Raw genomic sequence first — 18379 nt, 5'->3', positions numbered from 1 at the left:
TTTCCTTAGTCTCATTCTGTACCCAAAATCTGCCACTCAACGGGGGTCTGTTTTGTTACAGAGGTCCTTCTACTTCTCCCCCTTGCCGTGGTGCTGCTGGGAGGGTTGAGGAGGGACGACAGCGGCGGCAGGGGGAACCAATCGCCCCTCTTTTCCTCTCCTCTCATGACATCTTTCGCACGCTTTCTCTACTGCGATCGACGTTGATGTCCTCCTCCACGTGTATCTGAGCCCTTTCCCTCTTTTCAACGTTATTTTTTTTTTTTTCTGGTTTCCTCTGCACCTCCCCTCTCTTTCGCACTGTGGGTGTGTGCGTGTGTGTGTGTGTCCGTGAGCAACACGCTCATGCCCCACTCAACTTCTCACGTTCACTGCACACCAAAAGACTTCTCATACATCCCTGGCGTTGCATCAGTAAGAGAGGGAACAGCGCACCCCTGTCCCCCTTCCTGTTACCGAGGCACCGCGCTTTTCGAGCCCAACGCACAGACGAGAGCAGCAAGGCTGAACGCACTCAAGGGATCAGTTTGCATCTACACTGTCCTTGCCTCTTTCTCTTTCTCGCCGGACGCTACATAGCAAAGACACGCTTAGCCATTTTTTTTTTTTTGGGAGGAAGGATGAAGTGCGTATTAGTTGTGCACAGTGGAGATGATCGCATGAAGCGCTCCTGCGACCTTCCTGATGGAGTGTCCACCCAAAAGCAGCTGCGGACCTTTGTGCAGTCCCAGGACCTTCGACTCGACTCAGTGGACTTCACCCTCGCTGTTAGCCTGGTAGAGGTGGCGACGGCGAAGAAAGGGCAAAAAGTTGTCCTGCGCAGTGATGCGGATGTTCAGCAGCTGCTTAAAACGGCGGCTCAGCAGCGGACCACTCACATTCTCACTTTTGATGCTACCATTTCTGGCAGCGCCGCCTCGCCTCGGAGCCTCGGTAGCCTCCTGTCTATGGAGTACGCGGTCGACAAGGACTTGGTAACGCTGCACGTTTTTTCGCCACCCACCTGCCCGTCCCGTGCTAACAGCCCGAGCCACCGCGAGAAGACCTTCATCATACCCACAAGGTTTGTGCTGGCAAGTCTGGCACGGGCCGTCGAGGACACGCTGAGTATTAGCCCCACAAAGGAGGGAATGAAGCTGGTACTGTACACGATGCCACAGCAGCACAGCGGTGACCCCGTCGAAATCATAGACGACACGGCTGCTCTGCGGCTGCTGCGCCAGCACGCGTCGCAGCGCACACCGGCACGACTCACCTACGGCACTCGCATGCAAACTCCCAAAGCGTCGTCGCGCCACATGAGCAGACGGACAAGTCAGCAGCAGTTCACAGCGCCGCTTGCGCCCTCGCCGTCACCGCTACCTTTAGATAGCACAGTGGCGATGAGGAAGCTGAAGCCGCATCCTCCACCGCTCTCGAATTTGGTAAGCGAGCCGCCGAGTCCGTCCTCAAGTGAGCCCTCCCAGGCCCCACCAGAGCGGAAGGGCGAGACTTCATCGTCATTACCGTCTCGAAAGGTTGCCACCCCATCCTCGCCTGCGCCACCATCATCATCGCCATCTGCAGCGGAGGTGGCATCCTCCTCCGCTGAGTCCTCCAATACCCTACACTGCGTGTTCCTGCGTGAGGGTACCACTCCTATTGCAAAGTACGAGACGCGAGTGCAGGTGCGGCCAGCCGCTGCCGCCGTATGCGAATTTCGCTTTGTTTACACGAAGGAGGAAATGAATCTGTGGCGGCGCTTTGCGGCAGAGTGCGAGTCGGCAGCCGGTGCCGCTACGGGATCGCATGTGCCGGTACTCTCCAATGACTCGTCTGTGTGCCTTGACTCAGATAGCGTGCTGCGAGAGTGGCTGGCGCTAGCGAAAGAGTCTCAGCAGCCGTTGCGGGTACGCCTCTCACTCCACCACCCCACCCTGCCGCCGCTAGTAAAGGCAGAGTCATCGGCCGCACCTACGGCAGAATCGCCTGTTGCTAACCGAGGCGCACTTTCAGCAGAATCGGCTGCCGCCACTGCCAACACAGGAGAGTCAGATTCTTCTCCAGCCGGCGAGAAGAAACGGAGGCCTGGCACCGCAGCCCCGGCAGCTTCTTTGCCTCTGTCGCCCCGCAATGGTGACAGCTCAGAGAGAGGCAGAGTCACGGAGAGACGTGTTGCGTCGTCCCAGCGACGTTCACTCACGTCTCTGCAGGGCGTCTCCACGTCGTCAGAGCCTCTAAACGGATCACCTACTAAGGTGGACTCAGCAGCATCGAGTCCACGCCGCTCCCCTCTCTTCTCAGATGCTACTTCCCCCTCAGAGGGCGCAACACGCGCTAAGGGCGCTACGGCGAAGGTATCTGAGGATGACATTGTCGAAGCGGATTCGCCACCTCTCGTGATCTGTACGACGGCAGGCCTCTCCAGTGATGTCACGACGGCTGCATGCCTGTCGTGCGTTTGCGAGGACGACGGCGATGACGGGTCTTCGGTTAGATTTCAAGTGTCCGCGTGTTGGGGGGCTGAGAAGCGAATGGTGCTTTGCCGCTTACGTGAAGGTACCGCCTTAGATGACCTCCGCTGTGCTGCACTCGACACATTTTGTAACGGCGTTGCTGGCACTGATGGCGCACCTCCTCTTGTGATGGAGATGACCTATGTAGCTGAGGGGCAGCTCCTCTGCGTACCGCTTGATGGCGAATCGCGGCTGCGTGATCTCCGCGGCAAGCTTTTGGCAGACTCGGCGGAGTTACATGTCACCGCACCACCGATTCCGCCACCTCCGCAACTCAGGCATACGACCAACGGGAAAAGTAGTGACGTGGCGAGGGTTGAAGAGGCTGTCTTGCGGTTGCTTGCAGATGCGGTTGAGCAGCATTTCGTTACCTGTCCACCCACCACAAGCGCCGACATCAGCACCTTTTTGCGTGCTCAGCTAGGCGAGCAGGCGACAACTGAGCCCTTGCGCAGATTCCTGGACGTCTCCACTGCCACTCCGTTTAACGTTCCCACGTCTGATCTTGATGTTGACGCCTCTTCGAGCGCGCCTCTCTTACCGTGGTTCTCCTCTGTGCTTGCCAGGATGCAGGCGGAGCAGCCGGCAGCTACAGGGGTTTCTCTGGAAGTTGCCTCATTACTGCTCCGCTCACGCCTCTGCGATGTTGATTTTCTGCTTGATCAGTTTGCTGCTGCCGTTCCTGTTGTCGGTGACGAAGGCGATGGCATCGAAGCCCCGAGCACCACGGTTCGGCCATCTCTCGCCGCCTTATGGACGGAGGTCGGTCTCGTTACCCCGCAGAGCTCCTCGGCGGCGGCGTGGAATCCCTTTCGCGCGGCCTACGTCGGTGGTACAGGTGGATGGAAGGCGGCATACGCGGCGGCCCCGGCCGCTATGCTGGACTTGGTGGCCGCCGGGACCATGGACGGTGTGTGGGCCTTTCCTCGCCGTAGAGACACGCACGCCGACATAGTGTGGCAGCGCGGTCTCTCCAAGGCCCTCCGTGACTGCTGCGAGTCGATCAATCCCACAGAACTGGAGCGGTACTTTAAATCAGGAGACTGCCCTAATAGCGATGATACACCTGACCACCGCCGCGTTATCTTGAGCTGCGTTGGTGTGCTGCTGGCCCCACCATCGGCGGCAGTCGGTGACTATGCGGAGTGGCTCAAGCAGCACTTCCGAGGCAAGGTGGCGACGGTTCTCTACACAAACATGGTTGACTATGACGGCAATTCCTCCCTTTCCGCCTTCACCGTGACGCAGCTGTCGTGGGTGCTACTTCACCCGCAGCTGCGCCGCGTCGGTGGACCCCCATCGTCACCAACAACGCTTCACCGACTTCACGATTGGGCCCTCCTCGCGACAGAGAGTGTATGCCAACGACGCAACGTGCACTTTCCTCCATGTCCTTTACTTCACGTTCACACGGCATCTCCGGTGCCTTTTGCCGGACCCTCTCTTCCAGGAGCAGTCACAGGAAGCGGTGCAGCCACCGACGTGGAGACAGAGACTCAAATGCCCAGGGTGTCCTCTCGACCACCGTGTGGTGTCGCTGCTGCTAGTGCTCCACCGGCGGCATCGCTTTGTCCTTCACCGCCATCAAGTGGCGCTCCGCACCCGGCAGCTCACAAGGCGGCCCCACCGAAGGTGCAGTACAACTGCAGGTACAACTTCAGTGCCTTACACAAGCCTCGTTCAGTGGAGCAGTGATGGTGGTGCCTCGCATTTTTGTCTTCTTCTTGGCTCGCTTGCCGCTGTTCGACTGTCGTGTGTCTTGCAGCAGTTACTGGAGGTGATCGTGCTTCACGCCGAGGGAGAGGGAGAGGCACGGCTAGCGGAGGTTGTGATTATTATTTTTCTCCTCGCCTCAGTCTCCCTGATGATGCCGGCCACCTCAGTGTGGTATCAGGGTCCAGCTCCCACGCCGTACGTGAGCTGAGAGCGTGCAACGTCTCTTCTGGTACGACTGCGAACTCGTTATATCGAGGGACTAGTCTGTGCTGGAGCTGTGTGGAAGAGAGTTGCGGCCATGATGACGTTTATCCCAGCTCACTACGCGTCGTGTTGACGGCTCAACACATGCAGGCATCCTTCCATGGCTTCTCTGCTGTTACTGCGCTACGGTGATGTTGCACATAATCTTGAGGCCTACCCTGCACTGCATGCAGTGGGGATGCAGTGGGGCCGAACGACGCCGGACGGTGTTAGTTGGCTCGACTCCGTGACAGAGCCGTGATGCAACACAGAGTCATAGGTGTGCTGTGGATGGATGCGTGTGCTGGTTGACTTGGTGGTGGTAGAAGGGACGCGTTGGTAAAGACATGTTTGCATACCTTTATGTCTTCTCGTGCTCGCCTCACTACCGCGACAATCACGATGGCTCCTCCCTGGAATCGATCTCTTCATTATTTTCTTTGTTTTTCTCTCTCTATGGATGTATGCTAGAAGCGTCTCTTCGATGAAGCCCGGTGCCTTCGTGGCAGTCGCCAAGCGACAGTGCGGTGCCTGCGACGTGTGCTGGTGAGCAAATGCAGGTCGACGATACACCCCGGCTCGGACCCTCACCCCGGAACTCCGGTTTGTTAATGACCTCCTCCCTCTTTTTTCTCCTTTCAGCACACCGTGGCGCCCTCTTCGTGTGCCTCGGGCGCACCGCTTTTTTTTTCCCTTTTCTTTGAGCAGTGGTGTGCATCTGCATGTCCTCGTGGAAGTGGTGCCGTGCTCGCACTGTTTGTGGTACACCATGGGATGTCTAGCCGCTGTTTGTGGGTGTGCACTTATGCCCTTCTGTGTAGGCATGCGCCTGCGAGTAGTTGCACCGTACGCCCACCTGCCAGTGGTCAACAAGGACTAAAAGCGGCGTGCAATGAGTGTTGCCGCCCTACACACCCGTACTTCGCTCTGGGGGACGCTCTCTTTGAGTGGTTACCGAAGACGCACCGAAATACTGAAAAAAAAAAAACGAAAACAACGTGGAAATGCGCGATGGACGGCCTCGTGCACTTGTCTATGTCTCCATACGTAGGTGCCATGTGTACGCGCCTGTGGGTCCGCCGCGCCGGTGATGGCGTCGGAGGAGTGCCACTTCATCCTCCTAAAACTCCCTTCACACCCTCTCTACCTCTGCATGTCGTGTGGTCCTACACCTCGTGCCCTCCCCGATATCATCACAAACTCTCCGTTTCTTTGCCCACTTTACGGCGGCTGAGGTTTGTGATGTGTCTTCTGTACAGCACCACGTAGGCGAAGAGGCGTCACCGTGACTTCTTTCATCTTGTCGCTGCTCACCCCTCCTCCTTTTTCGCCTGCACCAACAAGCGCCTCTTTTCTTCGTCTCCAGCAGCAGCAGCAGCAAGCGTGCCACTGCGCACTGCTTACTCTCCTCACCTTTACTTTCAATGCTCCGTCGTCTGGGATCCACGCTGTTGTGCAGCGTGACGTTGGATAATGGGGCCGTCCTCAAGGGTGTCCTGAACCCGAAGAACCCCACTCTGCTCCTCAAAGGCATCACCATCCTTCCCGACGGTCGTGTCTATAGCGGTACATACGACCCGGTGTCTGGTTTCCCGCTACCAGGGAGTCAGCTGGAGGAAGACGGCGACCTCTACCGGGGCGAGTTTAACGTGCAGTGGCAGCGCGAGGGGCGTGGCGAGGCGTGGCTGGCCGACGGCACCCACTACGCGGGTGTCTTCAAGAGTGATGAAATAACCGAGGGTGTGGTGCGCATTCCGAACGGCACGACAGAGGTCATTTTTGAGGGCACTCTGAGTGATGAGGCGTTTGTGAGAGGCAGGCTGACGCAGTCAGACTTTGTGTACGAAGGCGAGTTCTCAGACAATCAACCGCACGGCAGAGGCAAACTCGTGTTTGCCACCGGTGCTTTGCAGGAGGGCACGTTTTTCCACGGCAAACTGCACGGCTCCGACTGCAAGATGAAGCTCGAGGGTGGGTTCGTCTACGTAGGAGAGTTCCTCGATGGGAAGATCCGCCGCGGTACCCTTTACACACCCACGTACACATATGAGGGAGAATTTAATGAGCACGGGCGTGCTCATGGCGAGGGTGCGCAGACGTACCTCATCAATGAGCCACGCCTCACCTTCACCGGCATCTGGAATAACGGCGCCTTGGTGCGCGGTGTGTGCATGGACGAGTATGGCAGCACTGTTGACTGGCAGAACAATAATGAGCTGCAGGCCAAGGTGCTCGGCGGCTCGACCGGGAAGGGCGACGAGAGCGTGGGACTGAACAGCTACTGCGGCGCACGTATGAAAGAGGCAGCGCAGATGCACAGCGATATGCAGCGCAGCTACGCAGAAGACGCAGATGCCGTGGCGCACTTGACTGGCCGCTTCCCCACCAAGATGGATTTGGGATATGAGGGCAGCATCGCGCACGAGAACGAGGCAGTGCTGCAGGCGCAGCAGCGGCAGATGCATGACATAGAGCGCTCTAGGGAGGTGCTGTCAGAGAGGGCGAAGGAGTACGACACTGTGGCCTCCGGTGCACGCAACAACATCATTGGGGAAATCAACGAGAACATGGCGAAAATTCAGTTTAGACGTCAAGTAGGCGCAGAGGAAGTCTCTGCTACGCGCATCGACGAGCAATTTGAGCGCTTCATGAAGGACTTCAAGAGGCCTTCTCCATTGTCGAGTGCACCGACGAACCGAGCCCCGAAGCTGAACATCGACGGCAACGCGCCGTGGAAGGCATTCACTCCGCCGAAGTAGTACTCTTTTCCTGGAGCAGTTTTTGTGTTCGTCGCTCGCCGTTGGCGGCGCGTGCACCCGATGCAGTGTCCCCCTCTGCATCAACTCCTCTCTCTCGGTGCTCATTCACCGTATGCATGGCTCTCACTAAGCGTTCGAACCTGTTTCTCTGCGCCTTATGGCGAGGATGTTGTTGATTTTGTTAAGTCAGTGTGTAGTCACATACTCGCTTAAGCTGTCCCTGCCCTTCCTTCTTTCCTCCTCCGTACATCGTTGCTGTTTCTCCTCGTGTGCCCCCGCTCATGTGCCCCCTCCTCCACTTCGTGTGCTCCTTTCGTTCCTCCCCTTCTTGTAGGAGCGGGGGGGGGGAGGGGAAGGATGTGTCCTGTAGGTGTCCACCACGCTGGCGTGTCACTCGCGTCGAAAGAAGTAGAGATGGCGAGTGCAAGCGCTATCGAGACGGGTGCTGCAAACTTGCAGCCTGACTGCTATATCAGGGCTCACAACGCATGTGCTACCGACGAGAACAACAAACCACCCACGTGCACGCCAGTGGAGGAGCGTCGGCAGCTCTTTCGCGCGTCATCGCCGAGCCTTTTCTCTCCTTCATAAGGACACCACGGGCGCAGCCGTCGCTGCAGCTGTCGCGCGCCTTGCGGAGGCTCATCGCTGTACACCGTGCGCGCAGGTCTACCGTTAATGTTTGTCATCGTGCGGAGAAGGGACCGTGCATGTGCTATTGATGGGGCTTCCTGTCTTTCCCTTCTCTTTTCCTTCTTTGTTACCGTCAGTGCCCCCCCTCTCCCCCCCCCCCCCCCCCTACGCCTCCGCCATTCCGCTTATAACGGACACGAGACGCAGGCGCTAGTCACGCACACTCACGAGAGAAAGAGACACGCTAGCGAAGGGCGGAGCGCATACACCACGGCTGGTCGGGAGGCCCCCTGAACACACCTGCAGCATGCGTCGCCTCACCCGTCTCGTCACTGGGACAGCTGCTCGCAACGTTACCACTGGCGAGACGATTTCAGACAGATTCGCGTCTGGCGTGGAGCGTGCGTCGGAGGAGTCGCACCCGCTCCTGTATCAGGTGCCCGTCTTCGCCTCACGCACGGTTGGCCGCGAGGCTGAGGTGCGCACGCTGTGGCAGAACCTTCTTTGTGGCCGCCACTACCAGGTGCTTGCCGGCCTTGACGGTATCGGCAAGTCCACTATTGCTGCCGAGTTCTGCGACACGGTGAAACACAGCCAGCGATTCTCCTGCATTCAGTGGTTCAACGGGAAGCATGCGCTTCAGTCTCAACTGCAGCACTTCTTCGCCTCCATGAAGGGGCGGAAGGAGAAGGACGTGCTTCTGGTCGTGGACGATGTGGCCTCTCCTGAAGAGGTGCTGGCGCTCATTCCAGAGCACGCGAGCGTGTACGTGCTGATGACGACCAGCGCGGCAAATGTGATGAGCTCGACGAAAATAGCGTGTCTCTCTACATCTGCTCTCTCGCCTCAGGCAAGTCGGCAGTTCTTGTCGGAGCTGACGTTCTCGCAGGAGCTGGAGACGGTGTTTTACAACCTGGGCTACGTTCCGCTGCTGATGCACATTGCCTCCTTGCTCATGAAGGGGGACGTCTGCAGTGCACCACAGCTGGGCCGCCTACTGATGGAGAAGAGTGTACGGCGTGACGACGCTCTCAGCATCTCCGCGGCCCTTTCGGTGTTGGTGGATATTGGAATTGCAGAGCTGGAGAAGACGTACCCTAACGCACGCGCGATGCTGCGCATCATCAGCTGCTTTCACGTGAGCGACGTGTCGGACGCTGTGGTGGGGGCCATCGTTGGCAATGCGGCTGGTGACTTCTCTGTGACAGCCTCACAGCTCGGGATTTTGTCGCCCAAGTGGGAGGAGGGAGCATTTGCACTGCACCCACTCGTTGCAAAGGTGCTGCGCGAACCGCTGGAGGCACACGTCGTGGCGAAGGCGGCGGACGCGCTGTTGAGCTTGTGGCCTCACCGTTGGCGCGGGATGGGGAACCGCTTCGCCTACAACCTTGTCTGGCACACGTATACGGTAGCTCAGCACTTTGCAGCTTGCGGGGCCACGTTGATGCCGGCCATTGTGACGTCGATGGACCGCAGCGCCACGTTCCTCGCTCATGTCGAGGTTCGAGACTTGGCCGTGGCGGCTCAGTTGTGGATGCAAGTGTACGAGCAGGACGTCTCACGGAAGGAGGCGCCGTCGCCGGACAGTGTGCGTATGCTGCGGGAGTGCGGCCGCCTACTTCACTTTCTGAAGGACCCACGCGCAGAAGAGGTTTTGCAGCACGCATGGAAGGACTGCGTAGTGGTGCACGGGAAGAGCTCCGCCGAGTCGGCGCTCATTCTCGGCTGCCTCGCGCCGTACTTGCCAGCGACTAACGCTAATCTATCGCTGGTGGAGGAGGCGGTGGCCGTGTTGGAGGGGCGCCTCGTCTCGGTTGACCTCGTGCTGGCGAGGGAGGAGGTTCGTATGGTGTGGCAGACCATCTTCGTGCTGCTCATGTGCAAGGGGCAGTACATGACGGAGATGCACTTGGCGATTCCGGAAGATCTCATGCGCGCTCTCGAGCGGGCGGATGGTGAGGCGGCGAAGGTGAGGTAAGCAACCCCTTGGAGGGTCTTGTTACCACTGGTACACACCGCTGCTGATTAATTCTTGTCTATCGGATCCGCTTCTCTCTTTTCGCTTTCTTCACGGTCTACGCCTTTTTCGTTCTGTCTGCGCATGGGCTGTTCACATGTTGAGTGGGTAGGGAGCAGGCAGGGGTGGGCTAATGTAAACTTCAGTGCGGGCGTGACATGCGGATGAGTGCATGTCAGAGAGCACGGGCGGGCTTATTCACGTCGTGCGCGTGTAGGAGTGTCCATGAGTCTGTGCGCGCGAGTGTGGAGCGTTGGCTGGACGCTCGTCCCGCTGCTTCCCGTTTCATGCGCTCCATCACTCTGGGCACTGTTTACGTTGTGACCGGATGCAGCCAGAACGAAGACACCCACGCACACTCACCTGTGCACAAGGCGGGCAGTGTTGTCAGCTGATACGACACAGCACGTGTTCTGTGGAGAAGGTCTCCTCCTTTCCTTCACCCCCACGTGGGCTCAGCGGTACACATGTATCTGTGCTCGTCCATATGTGTGCGCCTGTGCTGCATTTTCGACGCGTCATTCTCTTCCACCATGTGAGCACAGATGTGAGCAAAGTTCTTCCGGTCATCTCTGCGGCCGTGCGAGGAGGTTCGTGCGCACCTGTGGTTGCGGCTGTCTTTGGTGGCGCCGCCGCAGCTGATCTCGTATCTCGTGCTGAGATCATCGACTCAGTCACCGCCTCCTCCTTTACTCCCCGTCTGTCCATCTCTCTGTCGCAGTCGATCTCTTTCTTGACTCGTATTGCGTATATTTCGCTGTGTCGCCATGACCGTTACGTAATGTGGTTGCCTGCGCAACGGGTCCGCGTATTTCTTCGTATATATATATTTTTTCGCTCTTCTACCCCACCGTTTCACTCCAACGCGCACATGCGCCTCACTTCTGCATGCCACCAAGCATTCGCACTCTCTCAAGAGTCCACACAAAGGAACTCGACCACACTCTCCTGCTCGGAGTACTCATGCACATCGACCTCACCCACCCCCTCAAACAGGGCATCACCCATTACACGTGCAGGAGCACGTAAGCAGGCATTCGTACCAACGCCAACTACTCCTTGTTACCACCCGCCTTTTTCACCAACTTACCAGTACGTGTGCGTTTTGCATCCCAGTGAAGGGGTGAGCGAGAGCAGCGTGCGTGGCACTCTTCCTCAGTTTAAGTCTCTCAGTATTTTTTTTTTTCTTTTCGCTGCTGTGGAATTCAGCGTGACCTTTTCTGTGTTTTGCTTCAGCCTTCTCCTGCCCCACACCTCCGTGCGCTTCGTCGGTCTGTTACGCTCGATCGCATCACTACTGCACTGCTCTCCTTTATCATGGTTCGTTCTCCTCCCCACTTATCTTCCCCGAACCCTTTTCTTTCCTCCGCTATTTCGATCATCTCGAGACAATGGTGCTCTCGAACTAGTCTACTGAGATGATGAATATTGACGCTATCTGGCCGGTGGTGGACAGGAGTGCATTCCTAAACAGCGACTACGATCTCCGGGTTTCCTCCAAGATCATCAATGATGACCTCAGTCTTTCAGCCGCCCCAACGATTTACCTCATCGTGGTTGAGGGTTGCATATTCATTCGGATCAGCCACCTTGATCTTCTTACAGCTGCCGACTGCGAGGCTGCCACTGAGCAAGAGCAGAGGTGACGCAGCCACTGCGGTGGCTTGTGGGTCACGAGAGAAGATGGCATTTTTCGCCGGTCTTAGCGGTGAACCTAAGGAGTGCACCTTTACCATGCTGTTTCAGCGAGGCGAGCCTGCGTTTCTGTCCGCCGTATACAGTGGCGGCAAGACCACTGTATGTGTTCGACTAACAGGGGAGGAGAGGCGGAGACTGCTTGTCCACATCACGAGCGAGCGTAACGCTGAATGAGTACCACAGCTCGGCCTGGCTGGGTTCTATGACGAGAAGTTCAGTCTGCAGCTCGTCGCCGTAGAAATAGCGGGGCTGCTTAATCACCACGCGTGTTTATCGCATGACTGCCTCGGGGCTGAAGGTGACATGCAAAACTGCGGTGCGGTGAGGCTATGCTCCTTGAAAACCTGCGCTTATTCACAATGAAGAGTTTTACAGGCGCCTACGGGTGACTGCCGATGGGGCGCAGTCTCGCCTCCAATGCTGAGGCGCACATTAACAGCGCCTTTGGAGCGGCCCACTGTGACAGTGCCAGTCTGACGACCAACCCGAAGGCGGTAGAACACGGGGGATCCCGGTACTTGATGGAGCAGGGGGCACCATACTTTGCATAAGTGCCGAACACGGCCCCGCGCCTGTTTCGTGCCATCGTGTGTGGCATCAAGCTCTGCGACACGGCGCAGGTGCTGGAGAACGTTGACTATGTTGAGTCTCTCTTCCTCAGTGGGACCGTCGCTTACGCCTTTCTGAAGACGAATGTCTGGTCTATCGGCGACTTGCATTGAGAGGAGACACGTGTGCCTGTGTGCAGCGCTCACTGCTGCTGGCAGCAGAGGCACAGGTGAAGGTGTTGCACCCTGAGAGCCATATTTGCCGCACACACGCCCATCCGTTGGATGCCCTGATCACCACGACAAGGGCAGACGTTCCGGAGCGGCACTGGGGTCTCGACATCGGCTCCGAGTTCATCTAGGCTGTCTACTTCCTTGTGAAGGAAAGTAACCCTATCGTTTGGAACGGGGAGCTCGACATGTTTGAGATGTCGTGGTGTGCTGTTGGGTCCATCTCGACTGGCCCTTCTTGTGGTCTAATGCTCCACTACGAAGGCGCCATCATCAGCATTGTTGCCAATGGCGCGTCGCTGGAGCTTCTGGAGGGCAAGATGCTGCCTGGCGTAGCTGCCGTGGATAAGAAAGCATAATATCTCAATACGAGCGTATAGTCCTTAGCTGAAAAGTGACTGCACAGGACTGAGGGAGAAGGAAAGCGTGACTGAGAGGAGGCGCTGCGATGGTCTGTTTCGAGGAACTCCGTGCTACCGGGCCCATGACGACACCTGGAAGAGAAGTTGGCGGCCCACGCTGCGAAACGCCCGATTCAACGCGACGGTGTTTTTTTTTCTCTCGTGCACCCGTGCACGCATACGCCCATTCACCGTAACGCCGTGGCATTTCTACACGTTTTCCTCTCTTTCCAGCTCTCTCTCTCTCTCTCTTTCTCTGCGCCGTTTTACTCACTTCAACCGCTTGCCAGCGTTCTCCCCCCTTTTTGTGTGTTAATCTCTCTTCCGGGGTCTTACGTCTATGCACTCGCGTGCTACGTCATCTCTGTTTTAGTGCTTTCTGTTTTGCTTTTGGGTTTCCTGTGGATGGACATCTTCGTCGCTCTCGTGCACTCACAGTGATCATTATCGCTGCCCACTTTACTGTTGCACACACACTTTTTTCGCTTGGTTTGCTCGTTCGTACACTTTGCCGTTGCAGCCCATCTCCTCGTACGTGTGTCTACCGCTGGTTGTTTCTTTCGCCTTTTCAGAGGGGGAGTGGCTAATTCAACGACGACTCTACAGACCCGCAGCAGCGAAAGCAGCGCGTATGCCCACACTCTCTACAGCCCACGGTTCCCCGAGTTCACGTCGACTTTTCACTCTGTCTGCTCTTATCGTTTGCCGCTTGATCTACTTTACATCTCTTTCTCCGCCTCAGTGTGTTCTCCATTTCTGTTCCCGATTTCGGATAACTGGCGACCTCCCTTCCCCTTCCCCACTGCAAGCCGAGTTTAAAGAGCGGTGACCGCGGCCACCGCTGCCATCACCGCTATCAGCGGGTCCTCTTTTGTGCTCGTCTTCGGCGCTATAGCGCACTGTGTTACACCTCATACTTCTTATTGAGCCCCCTTCTGCCACATCACGCTGCCGCCTCTCCTTTCACATGCCCAGACTCTGATTCTATCGCGCCCCTTTCTCTTTTTTCTCCCATCTCTGCCCTCCCCTGGATGGTAGACAGCGCCTCAGTGCGCGGTATATACCGGGGCTCAGCATCCCCCCTCTCTGTGGGGAAGCCAGGCAGCCCCCCTCTCCCCCCTCTCCCCCTGTCAATGCTGCACCGCTTCTGGCGGTGACGAGGGGGGCAAGTGCCGGCGACGTGGGTGAGGTCAGAGCGATGTGTGTGTGTGTGTGTGGCGCTGCTGATGCCGGCGGTCAGGCACTGGGTGGCGCTGCGTTGGCAGGGCCTGCGACAGTGAGCGTGTTTATGCTATAAATATGATGGGCAGAGAGTCATGGTGGCTCGAGCGCATCTCACCTGGCCCTCACTCCCTACTGGTGGGAGGAGCCTGCGTGCCGCCCCGAGGGGGAATGCACCACGGAGTGGCCGCGCCATGATGGGGGCGGCTGCCGGTAGAGTATGAGGCAGAGGCCCTGCTCCGGTGACTGCGTCGGTGCATTGCTGCAACCCGTGTGTATCCGTGCTTCTCAGGACGCGATGGGCCTGTTGACGGGCCGGGGATAGAGTGAAGGGGGGAGGGGGCTCCTGTTGTGGAGTGTGAACAGGTAGATGCAAGCGATCTCTACCTTCCTGCACTGTCTCAGCCATTTCCATCGCTCTCTCTCTCTGCGAGGTCTCACTTATTGCTCCCTGTCATTTTCTCTACGCCGAATCGAGTGCGTCTAACGCACAACACATGTTTCGCGGGCACTTCCACGTCACTGCTTCAGCATCAACACATTTTATTTCCTTAAGCCTCTACTACGTTCACTCAACCCCTCCTCCAAACCATGACTCTTGTGCAGAAGAAGAGCATCGATGATGCTACCCTCAAGGGAAAGAAGGTGCTCATCCGCGTGGACTTCAACGTTCCCGTGAAGAACGGGAAGATCACGAACGACTTCCGCATCCGCGCCGCCCTTCCGACGATCCAGAAAGTGCTGAAGGAGGATGGCTCCTGCATCCTGATGAGCCACCTTGGCCGCCCGAAGGGTGCTAAGATGAGTGACCCAAAGCCAGCGAAGGGTGTGCGCGGGTACGAGGAGGCCGCCACCCTGCGCCCGGTCGCTGAGCGCGTCGCAGAGCTCCTGGGGCGGAAGGTGGAGTTTGCACCCGACTGCCTGGATGCTGCGCTGTATGTGTCAAAGCTAAAGGGTGGCGACGTGCTGCTGCTCGAGAATGTGCGCTTCTACACAGAAGAGGGCAGTAAGAAGGAGGAGGAGCGCGACGCGATGGCGAAGGTACTGGCATCATACGCGGACGTGTACATCAGTGATGCCTTTGGTACTGCGCACCGCGACAGTGCGACGATGACAGGGATCCCCAAGGTGCTTGGTGCGGGCTACGCCGGGTACCTGATGGAAAAGGAGATCAACTATTTTGCGCGAGTGCTGAACAACCCGCCGAGGCCGCTGGTTGCGATTGTTGGTGGCGCGAAGGTTAGCGACAAGATCCAACTGCTTGACAACATGCTGGACCGCATCAACTTCCTTGTGATTGGTGGCGCGATGGCGTACACGTTCCAGAAGGCGCAGGGATACAAGATCGGAATCTCGATGTGCGAGGAGGATAAGCTGGACCTTGCCAAGTCGCTGTTGAAGAAAGCGCAGGAGCGCGGCGTGCAGGTGCTTTTTCCGGTTGACCACGTGTGCCACAAGGAGTTCAAGGCTGTGGAGTCACCGCTGGTGACGGAGGGCGTGGACATTCCGGATGGCTACATGGCGCTCGACATTGGTCCGAAGACGATCCGCATGTACGAGGATGTGATTGGCCGCTGCAATAGCGCGATCTGGAATGGTCCGATGGGCGTGTTCGAGATGGCATGCTACTCGAAGGGTACGTTCGCTGTTGCGAAGGCGATGGGAGCTGGCACGCAGAAGAATGGGCTGATGAGCATCATCGGCGGTGGCGACAGCGCGAGCGCTGCAGAAATGAGCGGCGAGGCAAAGAATATGTCGCATGTATCCACCGGAGGCGGTGCGTCGCTGGAGCTGCTGGAGGGCAAGACGCTGCCTGGCGTTGCCGTTCTCACGGATAAGATTGTGAAGGAACGGGCAGCTTCGAGCAAGGGCTCTTTTGGGGGTTCTAGTTCGCGTAGGGAGTCTGCTCCGCGCCGTTCCGGGTGTGCCTTCGGAGGTGCCTCAATCGTAGTGGAGATCATTAAGCTCCTCGGTGCACTGGCGATTGGAATCTTTATTGGTCGCCGCATGAGCACCAAACTGCTCCAGTAGGGTATACGCCTTCTCCTTTTCCGGTCGTGTACACGTGAGACTGATCGTTGCAGCGACTGGTTCCCTCATGCAAAACTCAAGGCTAGTGTAGGTCGCCGCTTAGGCTCCACGCCACTAGCTACTGGCGCCCATATTGATGTCGTTGATAAAGGACGCAGGTGGGCGGTGGCCAGTGAGCAGACCTGTGCGTGTGTGTCGGTGATGGGTGACGGTGCTATTTCGTACTCGTGTCTGTACGCGTGCGTACATTTTGCTTTTATTTTATCGTATTCGCGTCTCTTTTGCTGAACTTTCATAACGATGGCGGGACGGGCGGGCACAACTGTGTGTGGGTGTGAGCCACGTACTCATCACTCCTCTCTTCTTCGCTTTACTCTCTCCTCTGTCTCGCTCAATTTCTCGCCTGTCCATCTTTTTCTAGGTTGTGGGCGTCGTATCGGTGGTGTGTGTGTGTGTGTGGTGATCGCAGATTAAGTGGTCGTGCGCGTGCGTTGTTATTTTTCTCTCTCTTTCCACAGATGTCTCTGCGCGTGCACGAGGAGGAGGGGAATGCAGGCGGCAGCGCCAGACGACAAAACAAGGAGCGGAGGCAGAACGATGGGCCAAGAAAGCACATGAGAACACATGCCCACCAGTAGAACATGCCTCAGGTGAAGGGGAGTGTGCTTGTGTACATGCTTGCACATGCTACTCTTCTCCTGTCGTCCGCTGCCGTTGTTTTTCCCTCGAGCCTCCTGACGCCACCGTCATCATCAGGACACGTTCGAATGCTCCAAAGGCCGCGGTTTACCAGCGCGCAGAGACACCTACACCCACGCCCTGTCACGGAGCTGAACGGAAAAGCCAAACACTTTCTTTCTCTTTCTTTTTCTCTCTCCTTGTGCTGCCTCTCTCTTCGATGTATGTGTGTCCGTGTATGGGTGTGTTTGCGCTGTTTTTCGCGGTCTTGCGCTTCTTTCTGCACCTGTTTGTGCGCATTACTGCCGCCTGCAGCAGCTCGCCAGCTCCTCTCATCACGCTTCTCGGTCTCTTTCGCTGTCTTCCCGCTTCTCACTCTACTTGGACCACGTCATCCGCGCTCTAAGTTGCCTGGGTTTTTTTTTTTCTTCGTTGGCCCACCTCCGTGGGAGGACAAAGGCACTCACGCGTGCACACGTCCTTTCCGTCGAACAGATATGCAGGAACGAGCGCGAGAGATGAAGGGATGGGGGAGAGGACGCTTTTCCTTCTCATGTGAGAGGCGGGAGTGTCTCAGTGGCCGCGACTCTCTATAACCTACGAGCGCAAGCGAGAGTGTAGAGAGGCGCGGACGCAAAACTCGACTTCACACCAGTACGTAGAAACGGACATCAAATTCGAAGAGGCGACACCACTACAAAATGTTTCGTCTCAAAGGTCAAGTGGACGCGCCTTTTTCTTTTTGCGGAGTGCCTTGCAGCCGGGCCCAGCACTTGGTGGTAGTGGTGGGGAGGCCCTAATACAATCTCCTGTGTGTCTTCGTGCGCCTTCTCTCTCCCCTCTGTCATGCCTCTCCCACACCTGAAGTGTAGTCAAAGAAGCGAGCACAAACCCACGTAGAGTCATATGCAGGCGCATATACGAGAGCATATTTGCGCCACAACAGGCTCAACGGAAGCGGCAAAACATTCTGACAACGCTGGGCTAACTTTTGCGTCTGTGCGCGTGTACCTTGGCAAGACAGCAACAAAGGGCAGGAAGAAGAGTACATGAAGCTGCCACTGAAGTCATGTTACCGCGCGACTGCTTTGATGTCGTGTGTGTGTGGGGGGGGGAGGGGAATGAGGTTGATATGCCCTCGCTTTCTTTCAAGGAGCCACGCGGGGAGCTCCACGGAGAAGTTCCTTTTTGTCCACCTCGTTTTTTCCGTTGCTCAACACTCTCAGCCGTCTATGGCGGTGTTTTTGTGTCGCATCTGTGCGGTGGATTTCGAGCGATAAAGGAGGACAGTGCTCTCCGTGCCGCAGAGGGTGTGTGTCGTGACACCTGTGCGCGTCAAAGGCCTCGCTCGCGGATGACTCACAGTGCAAAACTGACACATTAACGCGAGCGATGTCATTTTGCGGCATGATGGTTGCTGAGATGATTGCCGGAGTGCTACCACTGTTTCCGCGGAACCGCATGCGTGTTGCGTGCGCGTTGTTTCTGTGATGATTCCACTGTTTAGCTTTGCATCTTCTATCACCTTCCACTCCTTCCCCTTTTTTCCTTTGCTTTCCAGTGCGTTCCGCGGACGCTCTCACATTTCGGTCTGCGTGTGCCTGTGCTGAGCCTGCCGTGATTGATCCCGCGCCTTCTTCTCCACACCCCTTCCCGCTGTAACTGCAGGCCGGTACGTTAATTTTTTTTTTTTGCTTCGCACAGTGCC

General features: G+C 57.2%; 4 protein-coding genes across 4 annotated transcripts; all 4 read left to right on the top strand.

Moving 5' to 3' along the window:
• Positions 1–620: 620 nt before the first annotated feature.
• LBRM_20_4220 (conserved hypothetical protein) lies at positions 621–4190 on the top strand (the record flags this gene model as incomplete). Its single annotated transcript, XM_001564652.2, has 1 exon — positions 621–4190. The coding sequence occupies one exon, from the start codon at positions 621–623 to the stop codon at positions 4188–4190; it is 3570 nt and encodes a 1189-aa protein (XP_001564702.2).
• A 1688-nt stretch (positions 4191–5878) lies between these two features.
• LBRM_20_4210 (conserved hypothetical protein) lies at positions 5879–7213 on the top strand (the record flags this gene model as incomplete). Its single annotated transcript, XM_001564651.1, has 1 exon — positions 5879–7213. The coding sequence occupies one exon, from the start codon at positions 5879–5881 to the stop codon at positions 7211–7213; it is 1335 nt and encodes a 444-aa protein (XP_001564701.1).
• A 940-nt stretch (positions 7214–8153) lies between these two features.
• Positions 8154–9824, top strand: LBRM_20_4200 (conserved hypothetical protein; the record flags this gene model as incomplete). Its single annotated transcript, XM_001564650.1, has 1 exon — positions 8154–9824. The coding sequence occupies one exon, from the start codon at positions 8154–8156 to the stop codon at positions 9822–9824; it is 1671 nt and encodes a 556-aa protein (XP_001564700.1).
• Positions 9825–14553: 4729 nt separating this feature from the next.
• LBRM_20_4190 (PGKC, phosphoglycerate kinase C) lies at positions 14554–15993 on the top strand (the record flags this gene model as incomplete). The annotated part of the gene is made up of 1 exon (XM_001564649.2): positions 14554–15993. The coding sequence occupies one exon, from the start codon at positions 14554–14556 to the stop codon at positions 15991–15993; it is 1440 nt and encodes a 479-aa protein (XP_001564699.2).
• Between the last annotated feature and the right edge of the window lie 2386 nt (positions 15994–18379).

The sequence above is a fragment of the Leishmania braziliensis genome, assembly GCF_000002845.2.
Source record: "Leishmania braziliensis MHOM/BR/75/M2904 contig, possible fusion of chromosomes 20 and 34".
Classification (NCBI taxonomy): Eukaryota; Euglenozoa; class Kinetoplastea; order Trypanosomatida; family Trypanosomatidae; genus Leishmania; species Leishmania braziliensis.
The sequence above is the reverse complement of the archived record's forward strand: the minus strand, read 5'-3'. Positions and strand labels throughout refer to the sequence as shown.